The 23,351-nt window shown below is 35.1% G+C and overlaps 7 protein-coding genes across 11 annotated transcripts in view; 3 read left to right on the top strand and 4 right to left on the bottom strand.

Moving 5' to 3' along the window:
* Nucleotides 1-6,708, bottom strand: part of LOC105839473 (spectrin beta chain) — a 34,990-nt gene extending 28,282 nt beyond the window's left edge. For all 4 annotated transcript variants that reach the window (XM_036284637.1, XM_036284639.1, XM_036284638.1 and 1 more), the window contains exon 1: nucleotides 6,575-6,708. The gene's annotated coding sequence lies outside the window, so the exon portion shown is untranslated. The remainder of the gene's footprint in view (nucleotides 1-6,574) is intronic.
* A 1,376-nt stretch (nucleotides 6,709-8,084) lies between these two features.
* On the bottom strand, nucleotides 8,085-12,098 carry LOC105834155 (vam6/Vps39-like protein). The gene is made up of 11 exons (XM_012676425.3): nucleotides 11,903-12,098; nucleotides 11,508-11,681; nucleotides 11,162-11,417; nucleotides 10,849-11,081; nucleotides 10,421-10,665; nucleotides 9,924-10,343; nucleotides 9,525-9,842; nucleotides 9,016-9,442; nucleotides 8,829-8,936; nucleotides 8,425-8,749; nucleotides 8,085-8,348 (listed from the first exon to the last, which is right to left on the bottom strand). Exons 1-11 carry the CDS (start codon nucleotides 11,970-11,972, stop codon nucleotides 8,285-8,287), a joined length of 2,640 nt encoding a protein of 879 aa, XP_012531879.1. The 5' UTR covers nucleotides 11,973-12,098; the 3' UTR covers nucleotides 8,085-8,284.
* A 142-nt stretch (nucleotides 12,099-12,240) lies between these two features.
* Nucleotides 12,241-14,557, top strand: LOC105834151 (carbonyl reductase [NADPH] 3). Its single transcript, XM_012676421.3, has 4 exons — nucleotides 12,241-12,632; nucleotides 13,082-13,342; nucleotides 13,635-13,873; nucleotides 13,958-14,557. The coding sequence occupies exons 1-4, from the start codon at nucleotides 12,615-12,617 to the stop codon at nucleotides 14,259-14,261; spliced, it is 822 nt and encodes a 273-aa protein (XP_012531875.1). The 5' UTR covers nucleotides 12,241-12,614; the 3' UTR covers nucleotides 14,262-14,557.
* A 39-nt stretch (nucleotides 14,558-14,596) lies between these two features.
* On the bottom strand, nucleotides 14,597-16,481 carry LOC105834150 (U6 snRNA-associated Sm-like protein LSm2). Its single transcript, XM_012676420.3, has 4 exons — nucleotides 16,204-16,481; nucleotides 16,019-16,086; nucleotides 15,855-15,945; nucleotides 14,597-14,940 (listed from the first exon to the last, which is right to left on the bottom strand). The coding sequence occupies exons 1-4, from the start codon at nucleotides 16,204-16,206 to the stop codon at nucleotides 14,812-14,814; spliced, it is 291 nt and encodes a 96-aa protein (XP_012531874.1). The 5' UTR covers nucleotides 16,207-16,481; the 3' UTR covers nucleotides 14,597-14,811.
* Nucleotides 16,482-16,773: 292 nt separating this feature from the next.
* Nucleotides 16,774-19,094, top strand: LOC105834149 (electron transfer flavoprotein subunit alpha, mitochondrial). The gene is made up of 5 exons (XM_028189893.2): nucleotides 16,774-16,792; nucleotides 16,868-16,955; nucleotides 17,529-17,858; nucleotides 18,246-18,698; nucleotides 18,795-19,094. Exons 2-5 carry the CDS (start codon nucleotides 16,914-16,916, stop codon nucleotides 18,969-18,971), a joined length of 1,002 nt encoding a protein of 333 aa, XP_028045694.1. The 5' UTR covers nucleotides 16,774-16,792; nucleotides 16,868-16,913; the 3' UTR covers nucleotides 18,972-19,094.
* A 739-nt stretch (nucleotides 19,095-19,833) lies between these two features.
* Nucleotides 19,834-21,777, top strand: LOC105834148 (39S ribosomal protein L22, mitochondrial). 2 transcript variants are annotated; one of them, XM_012676417.3, is made up of 4 exons: nucleotides 19,834-20,159; nucleotides 20,331-20,561; nucleotides 21,183-21,396; nucleotides 21,512-21,777. In XM_012676417.3, the coding sequence occupies exons 2-4, from the start codon at nucleotides 20,334-20,336 to the stop codon at nucleotides 21,730-21,732; spliced, it is 663 nt and encodes a 220-aa protein (XP_012531871.1). In that variant the 5' UTR covers nucleotides 19,834-20,159; nucleotides 20,331-20,333; the 3' UTR covers nucleotides 21,733-21,777. The 2 variants fall into 2 exon arrangements, with proteins under 2 accessions (XP_012531871.1, XP_012531872.1); XM_012676418.3 differs by having other exon boundaries at nucleotides 20,315-20,561.
* A 207-nt stretch (nucleotides 21,778-21,984) lies between these two features.
* Nucleotides 21,985-23,194, bottom strand: LOC114255728 (60S ribosomal protein L39). The gene is made up of 3 exons (XM_028195215.2): nucleotides 23,057-23,194; nucleotides 22,834-22,937; nucleotides 21,985-22,094 (listed from the first exon to the last, which is right to left on the bottom strand). The coding sequence occupies exons 1-3, from the start codon at nucleotides 23,057-23,059 to the stop codon at nucleotides 22,046-22,048; spliced, it is 156 nt and encodes a 51-aa protein (XP_028051016.1). The 5' UTR covers nucleotides 23,060-23,194; the 3' UTR covers nucleotides 21,985-22,045.
* Nucleotides 23,195-23,351: the final 157 nt, after the last annotated feature.

Below are 23,351 nucleotides of genomic sequence, written 5' to 3'. Positions count from 1 at the left end.
CTGTAAGCTAGTAATGAGACTAATGAGTATTGTTCCCCGCTACTTTATTTTACTAAAACGCGTGAATTTTTTTTCCAAGAACAGGGTTTTTCGGTGACGCTCAAACTGATTCGTATCGGAAGAATAAAAAGACAATCGCTCCCTCTTTAATTGTAGCCTCAGAGGAGCAGGGCGTATGCGTACATTATTCGCGGAGCTCGCATCACGCAACTCGCCTGTTCGCGAGTACATACATAATATATTTTACATAGGGCCCAGAAGGGATATCGGATATCTCTACGTTAGGATCTACGTTCGACCTCGCTATAACACACTCCGCGAGTTAACATCAATGTATCGCGTTACCTTGATCTCTTTCATTCGTGTTCCGCACAACTATATATCGCGCAAAAACAATTCTATTTTCACGTCCCTATTATTCACGTCTCGCCCGCGATACCGTAGTCGAAAAAAAAAAAAAAAGTTAAACCGCCTAATCAACGGTACGTGTTTATGCAATCGACCGATTGAGTCACTTGCTCTTATTCGGGAAGATGGATCATTCGCGCGCGCGCGACGCAACGAATTTCTCGGAAATATCTAAATATAATATTTGTATGGCCTAACTTCGTGCCCCCGTATATCTATGTCATTGTATTCGCTCCGAGGAAACGGCTTATTCGACCTCGGTTTCTCGTAAATTGTGACATTCACTATTCATGTCATACGGATGAATCGGGACCAAGTCGGGAGAGCTTCGGGCTTTCTTCTAAGCTTTGTATATTTTAATGCTGATTTCCTCGATATCTGGCGCGCCAGATTTAGCATAACAAAATTCGAAATTAGATCGATCTAATAAATGTGTCTTAAACGCAACCAAATCTACTCCGCTGAAGTAATTCACGAATGAATTGAAAATGAAGCTTCTAGTTCCTCATGTTGTTTTTTTTTCCCCGAGCGAGTTTCAGTTTTCGGCGAGAGATAAGATCCTAAAGTACCGATTAGTAATACAAACAGAATTATCTGATCGTAATCGAAACACGAGCAAGTTTGCGAGCACTCCGAAAAAGCGAGGAAACAATTTGATTATGTATGTGCGGACAGCGATATTACAATTCAAAAAATATATATTAAACCAAAAATATGTCTTATAATACATAAGAAACTGGGAATTTATTATTTAGGTATTTTTCTTTTTAGAAAATTTAATTTTTAAAAAAGTTTTGTATTTCTTAGTTCAATATCTATAAACGGGAGGAAGCTGGAACAAGTCTTGAAAGAAAAACTTGAAAGAAAAACTTATAGTATCAATTGCAGTTAAAAATTAAATATGCGTTTGAGTTACATTGCATGTCATTAAGGCAATCGATAAGAGACAACAAAAAAAGTACGAGAAGAAAAGAATAAAACAGGAAATTCGAATTACGTGTCGCTCGACCGACGTGCAAGTGTCACGGTGAAGTAACTTTCGCTCAAGCGTAAACAGGCGCGTTGTTATATGCAAACTTCTTAGAATCATCGATCAACTTCTTTCCTACACAAAAAGTATTAAGAGCTGTGACGAAGCAGTGGGCTAATTATGTTCAAACTAATTATATGAAAGTCAAAAAATTCGTAAAAAATGTCGTTTCGATCGAGTGAAACTCCCTCAAGAGAGTAGCAGCTCGAATCTCGAGGCGCGCACTCCGCCGATTGTAACTTTGTCAGATAATTAACCATACGCACAAGGTAAACGCACATTAGGTAAGCGCAAATATGTTACAGGACCCGAGTGTGTAATTATTGTCATTCTCGCCGTGTAACCTTCGCGCTCTTAACTTAACACGTGTGCCGCCAGTCGTTTATACGATTCCAGCTCAGTCGAGAGAACCGACTTTGAGCGCATCTTCAAGCAGGTAATATTCATCACGGCGAGCGATGCAAGGCCGTGATTATTCTTCTTTTTGTTTGTCGACAAGGTACAAGAGTTAAAGTACGTCATATGTTGCGAAGCGACCGTTTCACCGGAGACTAATTTGACGGAATCGAGAAGATATCGTGAGATTTCACAATTGTGCCCTATCATTCCGATAACAATATTGATCGTTAATGAATTTCTAATCGCGAGTTAAGTATCCAACGTTAAACACACAAGCAGAAAAACAAGTCTCGTGCTAAGAAAAGCGATTATTTAATTTCTGGTTTTCTTCTTTTAAGTGACTGTGAACTGTACATAGAATATTTTCTTTTGGTCTTGAAATACATTCATCACTTAAAACAAGTAATATTCAAATTTACTTATATGTACGCGCAGAAACGTGTATACTGAATTCTGAATAAATGATTCCTTTTTAGAAAAACCATTAAAAACTTCGCGATACAATCATCTTGGAATATTAATAATAGAATACTCCGGAATGTCAGGATATATTGATACCAATATTAAAGTGCATTAAGAATCAAAGTTACCAATTGTCGGATACATAATAAAATCGACAAGAATTCTTTCTGTCGCGTTTAAATACCTAGAAAAATATTAATCCTAATCCGCAGCGCGATTTTTATTAAAAATCATAAGTTGCGATTACCTATGGATTACTGTTATTACCTATAAAATAGCTGAAAGTCGCGACTGGGGCGTGTTAAACGGCGATAACACGTCGTATTAAGTCAACGCGACACGAACTATCAACCATTAATTTATTAATATATGCCGGAGACACACACGTATGCTCACCGATGGCATATGGTTATGACGTAACTGTAAACACGCAGTCCACTCGGTCGAATTGATCGAATCACTTGTGTGATCGAGGGCGTCGACGGTAGGACACGTACTTTAAATACAGTCAAAGGTCAGTGATGTGATGGATTATATCGATTGTTCATGGCCAGATCAGGCTCCATGAAGGAATGATCGCTGGACACGAAAAGCACCTACATTCTCTAAATCTGCCCTGCGCTTGGGATACTCCCATCGTTTTCTCACATAAATAAATAAAGCACAGAATCACAAAGAGAAAGAGAGAGAGAGAGAGAGAGAGAGAGAGAGAGAATATTTCTGAAATTAACTCCAGTGAGTGGTGCGGAGCGGAAGTCCGATTTTTCCCGGGGTTATTCCCCTTCCCATCTGTTTTCGCGCACACGATCGAACGGACTCGCGCTCCGCCGACGCTATTCGCCGACCTTAACATTTCGCAGCGCTCGACCGCTCGATTCGCGATTAGGGTGACTCAGCTTTGCATTCGGCGCCGGGGTGACGAAACCGGCACGCGGTTTCACGAAGAGCGGCTGCTGCATGGAACGCGATTTTCTAAGCGCGGTGTATCGAGTTCGATGGAAGACGTATCTTCGAGGGAGATACTCGACGAGGAATGCTCGTGTCGAGGAAGGAGGCTCGCGGTTCGAAACTTCTTCAAGAGGAGCCCTCAGTTTCTCTCGCGCTTCACGTCCTCCTGACAGATTAACGTCGTTGCGTGTACTCCCGAAATAGCGCATGCCGCGTAAACGACACGGCGAGTGCGTACGCTTGTTCCTCCCTCTCCGTACATCCGCGAGCGAGCGAGTGAACGAGCTCACGCACGCACGCACGCACGCATGCACGCACGCGCTTCCGTCGATGCGGCGGAAGAGCTGGACGCGAAATAGGCGAACAGCTGGACGCGGAAAACGAAACGTAAATCGAGTAGATCGAGAAGATTAGTTTCGCGAGATCGTAAATTTGACAAATGTCTCTCGATCGTCGAAATTTTATTCACAAATTTTATTCTGGAAAACAAAAATAAAATGCTATTTCCTTCTCTCCGAGTCAGATAAAAATTAAAGAGACAACGATGTAGCACCAGGGAGATTTAAAGAAGAGATATTTCGGAGTTTGTCACACAGAAATACATTAGTGTCAAATTAAAACCAATGTATATTCTATTTAAAAATCGTTACTTTATATATAAGAAATTATATTCTTGTGAATATATATGAAACAATGGTAATCTTGGTTATATATAATATTTAATCTTCCTTGAAGAGTTTAATCATTTTAACAAAATCTTTATCTTTTTATATCAATATTAGAGGTCTAAAGAGTATAATATGATTGTTTTAATAAATGTAAACTAAAAAGTATTTTCTATCAGATGACATAACAATTTTTATGACTGATTCATATTTTGTAATAATTAATGTTAAATGTTTTCGCGACATATCCAAAAATAAGCGTATGAAAAATTAGGCCCCAAAATTAGCACAATACATAATGACAGGAAAATTCCGACACAGTCCCGTAATGAGAGTTAACTATAAAAGAAATTTTATTAAGTAATAAAACAGATTTCTATGTATTAAAATGTAAAAACAGTTTTAGAAAGCTTCAAATATATAAAGTGATTTAGTATTATCTAATAACATTCATAATTCATTACCGTTCAAATTATGTAACTTGCAAAAAAATTATGCAAATTTTAGTTTCGCTTTTGAAGAATTTGCTTTGAACAAATTTTATTTTTATATAGAAAAAAGCTACGAATATGGCTTTGGTATCAATTTCATTTTTGTTATTATCTAAGAAGATAATGTTTTTATCAATATTAATCAAGAGCAATGTTTAGTTTCTGAGAAATAAAAGGATTGCCATTTTAAAAGGCTAATAATGACTTCCCTCTAGTATAAAAAATTCTAATTCTTCTAGTTTGAAGATATTTTTATCCGATATTTTTTCATCTCAACTCAAATTTCTTATTAAAACATGAGAATATATTTTTCTTGCAATTATATATACAAAATTCTTCAAGTAAACAAGTTACGTCAGTTTAATCTCGCTAATATGTAATCTTATATCACATATAACATTTCAAGAATAAAATTAATTTCAAAACAAGGATGCTCTCTTTCTCTTGCACCGAGACCAAGTTTAAAAAAAGTTTAAATCCTGCTGCAAAATTTGAAACTTGTAAAACTGTTGTTTATCACGAAACTATCGTTGAGCACTTTTCGCTCGGGTTGATCGCCGAAAAATATTTTTCTCAAAAATGCTGAATACCAATAGAGAATATTCATTAAAGGTATCAAAGGAACAATTCAATTTGCGACCCTCGGCGTCAAATTTTCAGCTCCCGTCCATCGACAATTTAATTTCAAGGCGAAGCTTCAGGACTCGCGTGGCCAACCCGATCCTTGAAATTTATCTGTATGACTTGGTAAATGGTTACTGATGTAATTCTTACGTAACGGACTGTCTAGTAGGGATAAACGTGATAACACATTGCGTCGATCGCTGTATCGTTCAAGACCTTCGAATCAAGGAGCAACGGGGGATTACCGTTAAATGCAACTTCCGCTTTTACCCTGCTTTTAAAAACCGCAATCTCTCTCTCTCTCTCTCTCTCTCTCTCTCTCTCTCTCTCTCTCTCTCTCTCTCTCTCTCTCTCTCTCTCTCTCTCTCTCGTTCGTCGCGCGACAGACTTTTCGAGACTCTCGCCAGACTCGTTTCACTCATCGGCGCGCAGATAAAAGTTGCGAGAGCGCGAGCAGGTACAAGGACGGGTTTATCTCGCGCGATCGCTCTATTTGCCCTTCCACGCCCATTGACATCAATTTAGAGCTGGTGAGCCGGGAGGGACCGCGCGGCCCCGCAATTGCCGTCGCGCCGACCAGCACCGCCGGGTACTATTCGTCTCCCTTCGCTCCCGAGGCGCGAGGCGATTATTAAAATTTAAGAGAAAAAAAAAGCATCCACAGAAAATGCGTACTCCGCCCCTCCGACACTGGTTAACGCGAACGCGAGCGCCGAGAGAGAGCTACGTTCGATTCTGCTCCTCGGCGCGTTCAATGGAAGCGCCGCGCCGGGAAATTGGGTCATCGGCAGATAGGTCGTCTTGACAGGTGAACAAAACGTTGGCGGCAGGGAGGGAGGAAGGGACAGACGGACGGACGGACGGATGGCGGAGAGATGGCGATAAGGGGAGGGCGAGGGGAACCCTGGTACCGCGGCGGAAATTAAAGTCGACCTCCTCGGGCGAGAGAGGGAGAGCAGAACCAACTCGCCGATCGAAGGCAATCGCGAGAGAAGAAATTTCAATAACGCCACCCGCGCGAGATCAGATCAAACAGAACGGGAAGTATCGTCAGGGGAGAAGGATGCTGTGGAGAAAAGTACACGGAGAGAAGGGACACATTCGCCGACGGCGACGACGTCGACACATTCGCCGACGGCAATCGATGCCGGTATAGGGCATCCCTGCGTGCAGACTCTGTGGGCGACGACGACGCCGCCGCCGCCGTCGCGACGCGACGCGGCTCGCGAGCCCTACGACGACGACGCGATCGTTACTGACAGCGCGCGACTCGCCGTCGCGACGCACCGACGACCCGGTGCCACATCCTACGGTATCTCTGCCTACTACGCGCGGGTACGGGGAAAGAGAAAGAAAGGAGAGAAAGAGAGAAAGAAAGAAAGAGAGAGAGAAGCCGCGAGGCGGCGCACGCCATTTTTATCCCGACACCAATGTCCACCCGTCACCGAGGCGGCGGCGACTCCGAAGCCGCGTTTCCGCCGAGAACGGAAGAGAGAGAGACGCCGGGGCGAGGCCTGTCGCCGCCCGACGCCGGCGAGTTTACTTACCCTCGCGTAAGGACACCCCGCGGCACCGTCCCGCCACGCAACTCGCATAAAAGTCCCCGGCTCGGTACACCAAAATACCACCAAATAACGATCCAACACCGATCCGCCCGTCCACACACTCGACCGGCGCGCAACCGACTGCTGAGCGGCCCGCGGCGCGCACCTACGCCGCCGCAGCTAGTCCCTGCGTGCACGAAAAGCGGCGCCGAGCCCGCACGCGCGCTGCCGTCCGCCCGCGACGCGGAAAATTGGAAAAAACGAACGCGCGCCCCCGGCGATTCGTCTCTTCCTCTCCCGGATCCCGTGCCGCGGATACTCGAATACCGGGTCCAAGGTATCGGGACGGAGTCATCAGCGCGGGGATTCGTGGGGAATCGGTACAGTACGCGGAGCCGAGAGTACAGTACTCATGCACTTGTCGGTTCTTTCTTCTCGCTACGTTGCACATTGTATGTTCGAGACAATTTTAGATGAAGTTAGATAGAGATGCAAACATTCGGTTGCGTCGTCATTGTTATAATTTATATGCAAATATATAATATATGCAAATTAAAAAAAAAAGAGTTCAATTGTGATTTTAAAGATATGAAATATTCGTAAATATATAATTAACTATATTTTCAGATACCGCGCAACGTTAAATTTACTATGTAAGAATCTTGGAAAGAAATAAATAAAAAAAAATATTTTTAAAGGAAAAAAGATTACCATTAATTGAAGTTTTATATTCTTCACAGGTCATGAGATAAAATATTGTTCCGTTACTTTTTTGTGACGCAAGTAAAAAAGTATATAAATAGAATTAATGTGATAAATATTATAAATTAAAATACAATAATTATATGTTACATAAAATTCATACAATATAACAATTATTAATTATTCATATATATATATGTAAACAAAATAAAAAATTACGTTTTACCAACTAAATTATATAAAAATAAAGCAAAACAACTCTCGAGGATGCAACGTGGCGTATTCACTCCTCGAATGATCGCAAGTATTCTCATATGTACTGTACCTGTCTCCCGGCCGTCTTACGCCGGCCGGCGTAGGAATACACGATCACTTATGACATCATCAATCCGTATTCTGGACCGCGGTCACGCCCCATCCTCTGTGTTGCACTTGTCGGAGGTTTAACTCGTTTTTTTTTCCCGCCCCGCATTATGCAAATGCGCGGCACATTGTGCCGTCATCACCCTGCATCGCTCGCACGAAAAAAAACATCCGCGGTCACCCTCGCGGAGAAATCGCATAAATTTCCAGCAAACTTCGAATGTCACGCGGGCGATTATCGCAGCCAATCGCGCCTCGACACCGAAACGCTCGGCGAGAAATTCAAATCGCCGAGAATGCGACTGTGCTCTTGACATTCTTTTTCTTCAAATTTCATTCGGCCGGAAAGATTTTAATCGATAAAATATTTATTTCTTGCGATTTATTTTTTCATTTGTACTTATATTTTAGGAAATATAACAAACGCGCAATAGAAAAATGACACTGATTTAAATCTAAGATTCTTGTAAATAATTTTACTAATAATTTTAATAAGTAACTGCAGAGAACAGCTTCCTTGAATTTTTCGTAACAATACGTATATCGGAATTTCATTTACATATATCGGTATATATAAAATGCGTACGTATATACAATCGTAAATTTATTACGAAACTTATGATCTATATATAATTCTTCTCTTCGCTTTTACACCTTGCGATCTTGACAAGAGTAATGCACTATATCACCATTGGGGTATCTTGCAAAAGCACTAAAAAACAGGACTGATTAGAATTGTAAATAATTTACAAGAATCTAATCTATCTCAAATTAGAAAACATGTATACCTTTGGTTGCCAAAACGTTTTTTGCAAACTGGACATATATTAAATTCCGTCATGAGGACACTCTGTGATTCGTAATGCATCCGTTGCTCCTGTACTTGTAAGTGCTCGGCGTAAAGCAGTCCCTTAAGAATTTGCGTTCTCCTCCTTGCGTTCAAGTTATTTTGCAAGCTAACTTCCAGGAAGTGTTTTATTCTACCAATAGGAACGGAATCCGGCAAAACTTCTAAGACCTTCATAGGATTTATTTTTGAAGCGTGCTCCTCCAGCAATCGGAGAGCCATTTCTAAATCTGGCTGTGCCGTTCTTTGAATTTCTGGATTACAACCTTGAAAAATAAAACTTCTATTAAAAAAAATATATATATATATAAAATAAAGAAATTAAATCTTTACAGCAATATTTACCGGCCATTAAAACACCGTCATTGTCGGGTTTCAACAACTGCTGAATCAACAAAACGTAAACTTCGTCGGCATTATCCGCTTGCTTTTGTTTCTCCGCGCGATCTTGGTCTTAAAGTAAATACCAAAGTAATTAGATTACTTTTATTCAATTAACAATCAACATACAGATACTTTAAGATTCACTTACTTTGGTACCTTGTATATACATTTTGGCAATATTGTATCGCACGCGGTATGTCATTTAAAAGACTAACGTATATCGATATAGCCTGCTGATGACGACCGAGCCGTCCAAGTATAACTGCACGTTCTTCGAACAAGCTGTCGAACGGAAAATGCACCAATATCGTTTCCGGTGTGTAATGCGCCGACTTCTCTAGAAATTGTTGCAACTTCTGTCGGACGTGCGGCAATATTTCTTTCTCCGCTGGCGTTGCATTTGCACTCATGGAAGCTAGACACTTTTCCTTGTACTGATGTATCAAAACGTTATGGAACAATGGATTGGTGTCTTCCCAAACGTGTACTACATGTTCTAAGTATTGTATTACTAAGTCTTTGTGGAAGCGTAGAAGGTAATCCAATATCTTTGGTCTAGGTAATTGTTCGACTTCCTACAAACAAAATGCAACAAAATGCAAAAATAAATAAGAGAAATATTAAATATAAAAATGAAAACTGAATAAAAATATGCACCTGTATATCTTCCATAAATATTCTAAGGCCTTGCTCAGGATCTTCCATTAAAACCCATCCGGCAAATTTTAGTATTAGATCCATATGATCCTTGCCGAGATGCTGCAAATACTGTATAGTTCTCTCAGTGCCTTTTAGACTAGAATCGTTTTCCTTCGCGTGCTTTTCCAATAGCTCCAGTGCTTTCTTGTGCTGCCCTTTGGTTTGATATAATATAATGAGTTCTGGATATTTCTGATGCATCAATAAAGTTTTCTCAGCTTCTGCCAAGTGACAGTGATTCAATCTAAGTAAAGGCGCCACCAAGGCGTCAGTGGTCTAAAATAAAAAAATTCTTTTAATGTTTTCATTCTATGTACACATCTTTGCAAGATTTTTATTATTCCTTTTCTCTTTTACCTGCAGATAACACTTTAAAAGAGTCGTATCTATAATCTTTAGAAGCTGCTCTGTAGCTACAGCGGTTAGATTCTTTTCTCCGTTTACCCCATTTTTTTCCTTACTAAGTTCTTTATCTTTCGCCATTAATTTATGCCTGACTTCAGTCAGAAAAACTATTAATGCACGTAAGCCTTTTTCTAAATCATGATCTTGTAACTTCGGTAAACTAGGCGTTGGTTCGCCGACTTCATGCGTGTTGGTCGAAGGCGTAACTAAATCTGGAAACAATCTGATCACTTCGTATGGATCGGTCCCCAGTTTTAAGAATAGATCCATCGCTTCTTGGAATCGCTTATTGTAGAACAAATGATGCGCGTATAACGTTTGTATTTTATACGTTTGCTTAGCTTTCTCTTCGTCCGTTATGTCTGATAAACTCTGAAATATGCATGAATATTAAATTAGAAAACACATAAATGATAATTTTTAACTGACATTAAATTTAATTAACGTACAGTCAATTTTAGTGCCAATTGAAACTGATTTTGTTCCAGCAAAGTCCTAATTTGTAAAGTGACATCAATTGCCTTGACACACCAAATCTGACTAATGGAGGCTACAAAGACTTTCCCTTGTTTGCATCGATATATAAGTCTAGCTTTATTCAAATCCTTTATTGTCTGGATATGTAGACATCCTTCTATCGTATACACCTCCAATCTATCATGCACGATACCAAGTAAGTAAGGATCGTCCCATGCTAAAATATATTATGGTAAAATTTAATAAAATCATAATTAAAAAGAAAGACATTTATTTCTATAGAAATTAATTATAATTTTAGTTCAATTTATTTTTTGTTTTTAATTCTTAGTCTAAAAGTTAATTTATATTGGTAGAAATAAACTAGAGAGAAAATAGTAGTAAAGTTTATTCTCTGTACCTATTATACTAGGTGTATCTGACCATTTTACTGGATTATGCTGGACCAACTCTCCCTTTGTATCCATGATAAACGATTGAGAATCTTTGCCTAGGACAAAAGAACTGTCCGACAATTTTGTAATACTTGGTTCTGGAGATTTGCCAGTGGGAAAGAGCTCCTTGGGTTTACCGCTTAAGTCATAAATCGTGTAAGACAATCCACGAAAGCCTAATATTAACATTTCGCTGCACCTAATTAATAAAAATTAATCGATAAAGCCATTATGAGTAAAATGCCAAAATATTTTAATAATTTTTCTACTTCTTTTTACCATGACAATTGACGAGGTATATCTGGCACAGTTAACTCAAAATCGTTAAACTCTTCAAACTTCTTTCCCTTCCAGTAATACAATTGTAATTTACGTTTGACAGCGACACATAAACGCACCACAGTGTTCTTTTCTCCTGTCAGGCTTTCAGTCGACTTAACATCCAGAGTGAACAGAGTGGCACCACGAGTCTTTGGTAATTGACATATTTGTTGGAAGTTGGGTGAATTCAGATCATGAATGCACACAATGTTATCTGCAATTTTCCACAATTTTCCATAAGATTAAGAAATATGGATATTGCTGTCTAATAAATTAAATTTTGACACATCGATTTGAAACATACCCGTTAGGATAATCAATAAATTATATTCCGGCACAACATCTATCTGAGTAATTCTTTTCTTGTTGAAATTCTTACTGTGACGTAACAATTCTAGTTTGTGGCTGTCGTCGAACACTGATGGAACATTGTACATAAGAAGATGACCTTCTCTGGTGCCTATCAGTAAATTGTCATCTGAAACAGTTCGAAATTTAATGAAGGTATCTACTAACATAAATTTCTGACAATTCCATTTTGCATAACCATCTAATGTTCATTTCTAACAACTTCTAAACAAATTCTAAACTTCAAATTAACTTAATTTTTATCTTTTTTTAGTTCTGAGAATTAGAAAAAGATTAAATTAGCGAAATTTGCTTTACATTGATAGAAACAAACATAAAAGAATCTCTTACCATAAGCAGCCATAGACTCAATTTGCACAGTGATATTTAATATAGATGTTTCCTCGTAAGCGTCGTGCATCGTTGCGGCTTTAAAAAACAATATCACGCTTTATCAAACAAATTTTTGCAACTGTCAATGCTACTCGAATTGTTGGCAACGCATTGGAGTTTGGAGTGCGTTGCATTCTACTGTATTCTCCTAAATGCTATTTGACAACCATTGCATTGATAAACTTTGCAGAATTGTAGGTGAACAGACCTTAATAATCTTGAACACTCGGCTTAACGCCGCTCGCCGCCCATTGGTGTGGCGTTTCTGCGCGTCAACATTCCAATGTTTTGTTTGTGTTATTCGCACTTTTTGTACTTAAATCTACGCTTTCTCTCTTTCTTTTCAACGCTCGAATGTATATTTATCTCGTTTTAAATGCAAAAATTTTGGAACTTTCAAACAACGTATACGAGATAAAGATTACCGCGTTATGTATTCAATACAAATAAAAGAATTTTTGATATTTTTAGCATTAAAAAGAGCAAACACAAAATCGACAATCTCATGCCGATCATTTTAACATCTACACTACTCTTGTCGGGATGTAACCATGTAACAATTCTGCTTGATCATTGTGGTTTGAAGATTACATCGTATAAATAGAGAGGCGTGGTGAAAAACAGGATATAAGCATATAAGTCGTTTAAGTGTTACAACACATTGCACGAGATGCCTCGCGTCGCTGTGGTAAGAAAATTGTGCAAAGATTTCGATATAACACTATAGAAATTGCATTATACTTTCTACATTGTAATACGATATATAATTAGCATCCTGATAGAACAAAATATCCTGTGGACATCTACAAATGTTTTAATCCAAGTAAAAGTTGAAAATCATAATTTATAAGGATATCATTTGTCACTTGTTGAAAATGATAGATATCTTATGATATTGTTATAACTTTGATCTGTTTAGGATGAACATTTGCTCATTTACAGAATGTCCTATGTTATTTAGGATGTTTGAAAGAGAAAAAGGAAAAAAAACAATCCTATAGTTTTTTTGAAGTTAGATTATTGATATATCTTATTTATCTCTATCTAACTTCTCACCTGTTTGATTTTAAGCTTAGAAGTATAACAGAATGCAGTTATAAAAAACAAACTTGTAAATCTTTGTTAAATAACACTCAGGTAACTGGTGGAAACAAGGGTATTGGCTTTGCCATTGTCAAAGCTCTCTGTCAAGAGTATAATGGAACTGTGTACCTAACAGCTCGTGACAACACTCGTGGCTTGAATGCTGTCAGTGAACTGAAAAAACAGGGTTTGAATCCACAGTTCCATCAATTGGACATCAACGATGACGACAGTGTTACACAATTCCGGGATTATTTGAAGAACACGTATGGTGGCCTTGACGTGCTGGTTAACAATGCTGCCATAGCATTTAAAGTAAAGACATATTGATAAGATATAAATATAGCATTTGATAAATATTTTTTATTCTTTATTTTCAAAATTTTTTAAAGAATAATTTGACTTAAAAAAAAAACAATATATTTTTTCTATATTTTTATTCATACATTTTTATTATATATAGAAAAACATTTAATAATTATTTATATATAGAAAAACATTTAATAATCTTATCAAAATATATAATATTTTAATCTAATATCTTAATATAATATTTTATGGAAATAAAATATTATTAGTAAGTAAATAAGTAATTTACTTATTATAGAATAATGCTACGGAACCTTTTGGATTACAAGCAGAAGAAACAATACGAGTGAACTACTTCAGCTTGCGTAGAGTGTGTACCGCACTTTATCCATTACTCAGACCGCATGCCCGAGTAGTTCACCTCTCAAGCAGTGCTGGACGTCTGCGCAACATTACTGGCGACGCATTAAAACAGAAATTAGCCGATTCGAATTTGACTGAAACGGAATTGGATAAAATTATGCAAGAGTTTGTCGAGTAAGCGTTACTATTTTTTTACTGCATTATCTCGTTTTTTATATTTTCCAGTTTGCAATAACAATTGTACATTTTATTTCCCAGTGCTGCAAAATCTAACACTCATTTACAAGCTGGTTGGTCAAATTCAGCATATGTGGCGAGTAAGATTGGTGTAAGTGCCTTAGCTGGTATTCACCAATCTATGTTTAATGCGGATTCTCGAGAGGATATTGTGGTGAACGCCGTACATCCTGGTTATGTGGATACTGATATGACCAGTCACCAGGGACCTTTGACACCAGATCAAGGAGCTGAAGCCCCTGTCTACTGTGCACTGTTGCCGGAGAATACAGATATAAAAGGAAAATTTATTTGGTATGATAAGACCGTATCAGAATGGAAGTAAAAAAATTATATATACACACTCACAGAACGAATGGATAAACAATATTGTACTTATCATTCCTATAATATATAATAATAATCCATCTATAATTGATGTAGTAAACCTTAAGTTGAAAGTAAGAAAAGTAAAAAATCCATCAATCACAGTCAAACGTGAGGAGAATAATTGATTATTGGTTGTTTTCTTACGGCTTAAGGCTTACTAAACCTTTTTGTAGATTGATTCTAACACAAGTAGATATAGTAGAAGTACTATATTCATTATTTTTATCACATTAAATATGCACAATAAAAAAAGGAGCGAGAAAAAAGCTCATAAAAAAATATACAAAGTACTTTGTTACAAATATTTTTTATTTTAAAATAACTGAATAAAAATATATATTGAAAAACGTTATAGTATTATTCATTTTTAAAAAAAACTTGAATAGTGCAAAATGTGTGATTCTCCCCATATATTATTATTCCTATACTAAATACGAAATTTATGTAATTACCAAAGAAAGGAAATTAATTCTTAATATAAGTAATACATTTAAGAAAACTACAAACTATCTTGCTTGAGCATTCATCGCTTCTCTTCGCGCCGCTTCAGTTAATAGATGGATGTCTACTTCATCTACTGGAAGTTGTACATATCGTACCACAGATCCACGGATAAAGCAATTCTTTACCGATAACTGTAATTTAATATACAACTCATTAATTATATTTGATTGCAATTAATTTTGATAGTTATATTACATAACAATGTCATTTTTTATCTAATTTATATAAGATTTTTTTTAAATCTCAATACTGAACTCCTTACATGATTGATCTATTCTCCTTTTTCCTATATAAAAACAAAAAAGGGGAAAGATGAACTGTGCAAGAAGTTTGTTCTTTGAACTTGATTCTCTAACCACTTGTAAGAGAAATGTATGTGCAAACTCAAAATTACAAGTGTTTACATTTGAAAAATTGCATATACAAACATATACAGATACTAATATTGAGATCAATTTCAATATGTACTTAAAAATCCAAGCCAATAATCAAGTTTTATTTTATATAATTTAAGCGAGAATTTGTAAGAAATATTTTGTACATTATACTTGCATAGCAACAATCAATACTAACTACTTCTAAATTTTAAACAGATGAGTATCTGCTGAGGTGATAAGTATTTGATGAGCATCTAATGAGGATTCAAGATATATTCAAAAGTAATTTCCATTATAAAGAATTGCATTTTTTCAAGTAGTATTTAAACTTTAAGAATAAAATTGTTGAAATAGTAAAAATGAAGTTTTTAGTAGAGCATGTCTAAAGAATTTAAATATATAATCATGATTTAAATCTAGTTGAAAGCACTATTTTTATTTTTCAATGTAATTACAGAATCTGAAATTACACAACCAGATTCAAATCTATTTGTAAAGATACTTAATCCCATCACTAATAGGTACCTATATATGTATATATCTACATTACCTTTGTATACATTTCTCTTACAACCAATAAAAGAATTTAGCTTCCGAGATTATGAAAAACCTATAGTGTCATCATTAATTCAAATTTCGCATAATACCAATTACAGTGGTTAACATACCATATGTGGATACTTCTCCGAATCCGTTACACTAATGTCAGCTAATTTTATATTTAGATATTGATCAACGGAATACAACGTGCCGCAAATGCTAAAGACAAAAATGTCACGCAATGCATTAATGTCACATAAAACGCAATAAACTTATTCATGCGATGTCTCACCTGAGGTCGTTTTTCAATTCGACCACCACGTCCTTTCCGATCAAGGATTTAAAAAAGGAGTAGAACAGCTGAAATATAAATACAAGTCAAATTGAATTTGACGAAAATCCTTATCATATCCTTATAAAAAGTCAAACGTTGTAGCTTGCGCTATCACGAGAATAAACCTTTACGTTAAGACTTACCATGACCACAATTTGTGAGAGATTACGGTGATCGTATATGGTAGTTTACAATTATTTACAGTGATAAACGCGTTATAAATCAATCCCGGCGGCAAAACTATAACCTATCATAGCCACAACGCCGAAATTAATCCTCTATGGCTCTATAGCATTTAACCACATTTAACAATCCGTCGGTACGGTAGTTTCACTTGCACCTGATATCTTTAGGGCGCATTCACATACGCAATAGAAAACCAGAAGCTCCTCTCTCACCATATATTTGTTGGATGTTTTGATTGGCTCCAAAATAAAAAATTTCTGGAAACCAAGAGCTTCTCTATACTCTGCAGCAAATCGTACATGTTTCGAAAAATGTGTACGTACACATGAAATATCAGTCTTACATGCTGAATGCATTTTTTATGAAGAAAAATTGAAAGAACTTGTTTTAACATTACCATTTACACAAAACTTGAAATATATTTCTATATCCTATCAGTATTAAACGAGGCAATCAAAACATCTTTCCAGGATGTATGTTTCGTATGCTCTCTTAATTTGCAATTACATCCCATAATACCGCCACGATCAGTCGCGATTGACGCGCGTATGAATTTCTGCTTCTACTAGCAATAGACTTTGGACTTTATCATCACTGATTAAGGAGCGTTATTTTTTACAGTTCAACGTTGTAGGCGAGAGAAAAGGACATAAAGTTCCGCACGACGATGTTTTCCACCTGCGTCAGGACATTACGGGCTACTAGCAAAGTAAGTACAGGTTCTTAAATTTGTTTCACGACTTTCAGCTTTCATTTGTTTCGTCATTTCTCTCCATATGATTCGTATATACCTTGCGTTTTGATCGCAACCTTACGAATTCGTTCCAATTTCGATGCCAGCTGCATTTCCGATCTATTTTTGTGAGAAATATGAAACAGATTAAATATATATATATATATATATGTCTAATTGTATCAATTAGCTTTGCCTTCGGGTCGATTCTTTCAATTTTTTGGTAAACAGGTTTGTTTTTTATTTCTGCACTGCTGCACTAATGCAATAAGTTAGAATAAGAAAAAATATATTTGTCTTATTCTAACTTTTGCACTAGTACAGTAGTGCAGGAATAAAAAACAAACCTCTTATCTATATCAGGTAAACATGTGTATCTTCATCTTTCTAAATAAATTAACAGATAATAGATAATAAGTATCTGTCAATTAAAGTTTCCTAATAAATTGGAATAATCGGCTTAAGCATGAATCTTGCAATTGTCTTCTAGTTTTTTAATATCTATAATTTAAAAGTTCTTCAAAATGTTTAATGTGATAATTTTTTTAGTTTGGCTCGTTGGCACGTTACGAGTCTACTCTAGTCATCGCAGAACACAACAATGCAAATCTGCTGCCACTTACCTGTAACACATTGACAGCTGCCAAGAAGATTGGCGGCGACATCACCGTACTGGTGGCTGGTACAAAGTGTGAAGCTGTTGCACAAGATGCATGCAAAGCCAAAGGTGTATCAAAAGTTCTCCTTGCGGACAGCGATGCATTTAAGGGATTTACTGCGGAATCATTGACACCACTCATATTGAAGCTGTGTGGCGAGCACAAGTTTACACATATACTGGCTGGTGCAAGCGCATTTGGCAAAGCATTGCTCCCCAGGGTTAGTTCGTAATTTATCTTTTCTCTTTAAAAAATTATATCGACTTTGTGTGTGTTAACTTAAGGAGATCCTGAAATAAATTATTGGCATTTTTTATTAGAAAATATCTTTCAATTGATTTTATGGAAGTCAGAATTTTTTTACATAACCAAAGTATGCACAGAAATGAATAAGGTAAAGGGCTATTTCATATTAATAACAAAATTTTTTATAATATAAATTTTTAATATGTTAATTTTTTTGTTATTCATATAATAGCACTTTGATTCTGTAAAGGAATGTGAAGTTCTATAAAGCCAATTCAAAGATTTTCTAATGAAAAAATGTAATTTGCACCAGGATCCCCTTTCAATTTCATATTAATTAACATAACTGATTTAATTTAAGGTTGCCGCAAAATTAGATGTATCGCCTGTAAGCGACATTATCGACATAAAAGCTGCAGACACCTTCGTACGCACTATATATGCTGGTAATGCCATTCAGACGCTCAAGTCTAAGGACAATGTGAAGGTTGTATCCGTGAGAGGCACCTCCTTCGACCTGCTGCCTCTGGAAGGTGGGGATGCCAAATGCGAGAGTGTTCCCACGGGTGATTACACCGCGAATCAAGTAGAATTTATCAAGCAAGAACTTAGCAAATCCGACAGGCCGGAATTGACAGCCGCTAAAGTTGTGATTTCTGGCGGACGTGGTATGAAATCTGGAGAGAACTTCCAATTACTGTATACGTTGGCAGACAAGCTCAATGCGGCGGTGGGAGCGTCTCGCGCCGCGGTTGACGCCGGCTTCGTGCCAAACGATCTGCAAGTAGGGCAAACTGGAAAAATTGTTGCACCTGTAAGTAAAAAGAAAATTAATACAACATGTGAAATTTTATTGAAGCTCTTGTCTCAGCTATATCTTGAACTAATAATTTTATGATTGTGGTTTCAGAATTTGTACATAGCAGTTGGAATTTCGGGAGCAATTCAGCATCTTGCTGGTATGAAGGATTCTAAGACGATCGTGGCTATTAACAAGGATCCAGAGGCTCCCATTTTTCAAGTGGCAGATTATGGATTAGTTGCAGACTTATTTAAGGTCGTACCCGAGCTAACAGAAAAATTGTAAATTACAAACAATTGTGTAAAAAACATGTATTTCAGATAATTATTTTTGTTATTACATATTGTATTATACAGGAATATACTAGATTAAAATTTTTATGACAGTTTTAATAAAAATTAATTATTGTTTCCTGCCTTTACCGTTTGTTACCATCTGTTTAATATTAATAATATAAGACATTCATTTTTATATTATTGTCAGAAGTGACAAAATTTTGAAGTAAAATTTCTCCAGCTATATAACTCATTTCTGATTTAATCTTTTTACATGTTAAACAATAAAAAATTTATAATTTTATTAATGTTAAAATATAGATGCAAATATTTAATAAGTTTAATAAATTAACTTGATTTTGGAATTATTTTAAGATTTTTGAAGATAAAAATTTGAGGTATTTTTATTTTTTCTCTTCTCTTCCCTCTAATTATAATTAAATATATATAAATATAATTAAATAATAAATTTGAATTATATATATATATTAACTAATTTAGTAATTATATTATTTACATAATTATACATAATTAAAAATGTAATAAATAATTGTAAAATTTTAGTTCTCCAATTTCATTGATTGCGAGAAAACGATGCGACTATAAAGAGCACAATTTATTAATATCATCTTTTTAATAGATATATTTTTTAACTGAATTTTTTTTGCAACTTATTTTTTTCTTTTTCTTTCTTATTTGAAGAGAAAAAAATGGTTCAAAAATTTCAGTTAAAAAGGACAGACCATCATGTAAACACCGAATCAAATGATCGAATCGAAGTTATCAGTGCAATTTCATGCGATCAGTACTTTTTCTTCTTCCTGTATCGTATGTTTCAAGGCATTTTCTACACCTTTGATTAATTCATCTACAGCGCTCGGCACAATTTTGAAACGACATGGAATGTCGGCTCTAAAAACACCAGATTCCAGAGCTTTCACGTGTCCACCTACATAGGTCTCTTGGTCCAATAAGTGACCATCTTTCGTCAGTTTATTTAGTTCAGTTTCTTGTTTTTTAGGAAATATAATATTAGCTTGAAAAGCTTGTACCATAAACGATGCGAGATGATAGTTCTTGTTTGTGTATTAAATATTCGTTTATTCTTGTGAAATAAATACAATTAATACAAAAAATTATACGTGCTAAATAAGTTTGCAAATTAAGAATTTCTTGCAAGATCAATCTTTTGTCTACAGTAAGTATATATCCAACATAATTTAGTAAACGATTATTATAGGTTATGTTGTGCTTTTCTCTAGAAGTCGTCTCGTAAGATACAAGTTTATACTTACTACTGCGTAATAATTTTGTCGTCACTCGATTACAACTTTGGTTTATAAAACTCGATAGCTTTTTATGTTTACAGAATATGCAGACCATTCGTCAATGTGTTAAATATTTAGCGTCGTCTGGCAGATCTGCTATAAATAAGACGAATATATTATCAAGCACGACAAATCTCACACCAACATGTAGTTTTCATATTTCTGCGATATGCAGAACCAATTTGGCTAAATACGAACTCCCACAACATTTTCTAGACTATAATAAGACAGTATTTCCACCTCAAGAGCCAGGTGAAGAAAGGAGACCTGCTGTAAGTTGTATTATAGTTGTATTTATGATACACTAGGATTGAGCAACATCTAATCAAAAAATTAATAATTTTTAACTTAATTTTAAACAAGTTAATTTTTAATTTTAACTAAATTTAAAACATCTAAACTTTGACTTATTTTTTGACTAACAAAAATTAAAAATTCATCTGTATCATATAAAAGAAATCCATCATATAAAAAAAAAATTAAAACATTTTTACATAAAATTTTCTTATATATAAACTTAATTTACAAATAAAATAATAAATTTATTTGATAATCTAGATTATAATTATTTTGATTTATTATTCTTAATTAAAATCTACAAAGCTCTAAATTTCTAATTTAATAAATGATGCTTTTCAAAATTAACTTAATTTAATTTTATTAAGCATCAAGATTTAACCTTGACTATTGTTGACACTTCTCTACACATTTGCACTATTCTAACCTCCATAAATAATATTATATGACTAAAATACTTTATATTCTATTCTATTACCCTAATAAATATCTTTATTATTATAAATTACTTCAAACTATTTAACAATTATTCATATAATATAAAAATTAAACTTATTAGTTGTCAAGTTATTATACTTATGTAATTTACTTTTCAGTATGTATGCCATATGAAAGGCAATATAAAGTACAGTCCAAAAAAGATGTGGTACATTGCGGGTTTTGTACGAGGAATGTCTGTTGATGAGGCTGTAAAACAATTGAGCTATATGTATAAGAAAGGTGCCGAGATTGCAAAGGAAGTTATATTGGAAGCTCAACGTTTGGCTGTAGAAGAGCACAATGTCGAATTTAAAAGTAATTTATGGATTGGTGAGTACACATATTAATATCAGGAAATTTCTGTTACATATCTACTTTATATTATTATATATTTTTTTCTGAAAATTCGATTAATATATGAAAAAAATAAATATTCCTTTTGCAGCGGAATCATTCTGTACTAAAGGTATTGTAATAAAGGGTATACGACGTCATGCTAGGGGACGACCTGGAACTGTACACTATAGATATTGCCATTATTTTGTACGCTTGGAAGAAGGACCACCACCTAAACATTATTATCTTCCCTATCCTAAGACTGGTGAGGAATTATTACAAAAATGGTTGAAAGAGATGCATATGCGCAAAATACCAAATTCTTTGTAATATTACAAATAATTGTAATAATGTAAATATATATACAAAAACCAATATATAATTTTAAAAACTATCCCATCCTTTTACATTAGTCTTATTCTTACAGTAATTTATTACAAATATGTAAGTTTTTTGATATGTTGTAATATTCGTATTTTATTTTATTTTAAATCGTACATTATTAATGTAAAACTGTATGTGTTAATTGTATAGGAATAGACATTGTGTGCAAGTCACATAGGTGTCTGAAGAAAATGACAGTTTAGTCTTTACAAAGGCGCGATATCTTTATTTATCATCCTGAAGTATGTAATTATGTGATTTACAATTTTAGCTTGGTTCTCCTCCAGTGACGCCTCTTGGCATTATATCTGAGAAAAAATGAAAAAAATTACTAATTTTATATAGGTATAAATCTTGAATACCTAATATAATAATGTAACTAAAAATTGTAATGCTTTTGTTGAAATATTGTTCTGATGTTTTAAGTTTCATAAAATGTTATCAATATTAATTATCAAAGGGATTTAAATATTTCTGTATTTTAATATTATAAAATTTCATACAATATATTGATAATAATATTGCAAGAGCAATAGTTTATCTTCTTTTCAAGATAAAATTGCAAAAAAAACATTTAACTAAAAAATATTTAATAACTAAAGTTGTACATTAAAACACTGTGCAAGTTATTATAAATATGTGTAAATATAAATAAAATTAAAATCAATATATTTTACACTTAGTAAAGTATATGGTACTCTACTATTTGAGATATTTGCGTTTCATTTTGCACTCAAATTAGATTGCTGTACAATGGATTTGCAATGTTTTGATATATAGTGAATATTGATATATTCAACCAAATTTATTATCAGTTACTTAGAAATTAGGCTATTTTTCGCAATAGTGAGTGTAAACTTTAGATATAACTTTTTTTGATGCACATACTGTTTGCACAACTATATGCAAGGAGGCAACGATGTTTATAATTAAAGCATGGAATAAAACAATATGTATCTCTGTGCACATCTTGGATATGAAACAAATATATCTCTAGTGCTACATAAAAATCTAAAATAATGTATTCGCTAATTTAATTAGGCTTACCGAATAGTATTGCCAGTCCGCATTCTCACCCACTGGGGAATCGGCCTGTTTTGCTTCAACTTTTTCGCAAGCTTTCGCTTGATGATAAACGTTTTGTGAGCCGACTGAAATACATACGAAACAAAATCAGAACCTGCAATTACCATTTCTAAGCGTTTTTACGTACAAAAAGGTAAGATCGCGAAGAGATAAGCGGATATATCGCGCAAAATGCGTAACTTACCATCGTGCTTCTCTAGCAACACACGAAGTGAAAGATGGCGAAAAATAAACGCACAACGTGATTCAATTATTTCCTAGAAAGGTGTTCGATGATCCTCTCGGCAGGAGAGACTGTGGAGACATCTGCCGAGATAAATGAATTTCTATTCTAAAAAAATACGGCTAAAATACAGCGAAATTTGCGATGTAATTGCAATAATTTATAATCAGTAGAATTGTCTCTTTAAAGAACGATTTTTTATTGAATTCGCAAAATAAAAATTCATTCTATGTGAGATCTCATTCGACCTGTACTA

This window comes from Monomorium pharaonis, chromosome 3 (assembly GCF_013373865.1).
Source record: "Monomorium pharaonis isolate MP-MQ-018 chromosome 3, ASM1337386v2, whole genome shotgun sequence".
NCBI classification, from domain to species: domain Eukaryota; kingdom Metazoa; phylum Arthropoda; class Insecta; order Hymenoptera; family Formicidae; genus Monomorium; species Monomorium pharaonis.
This window is presented reverse-complemented; position numbering and strand designations above follow the sequence as displayed.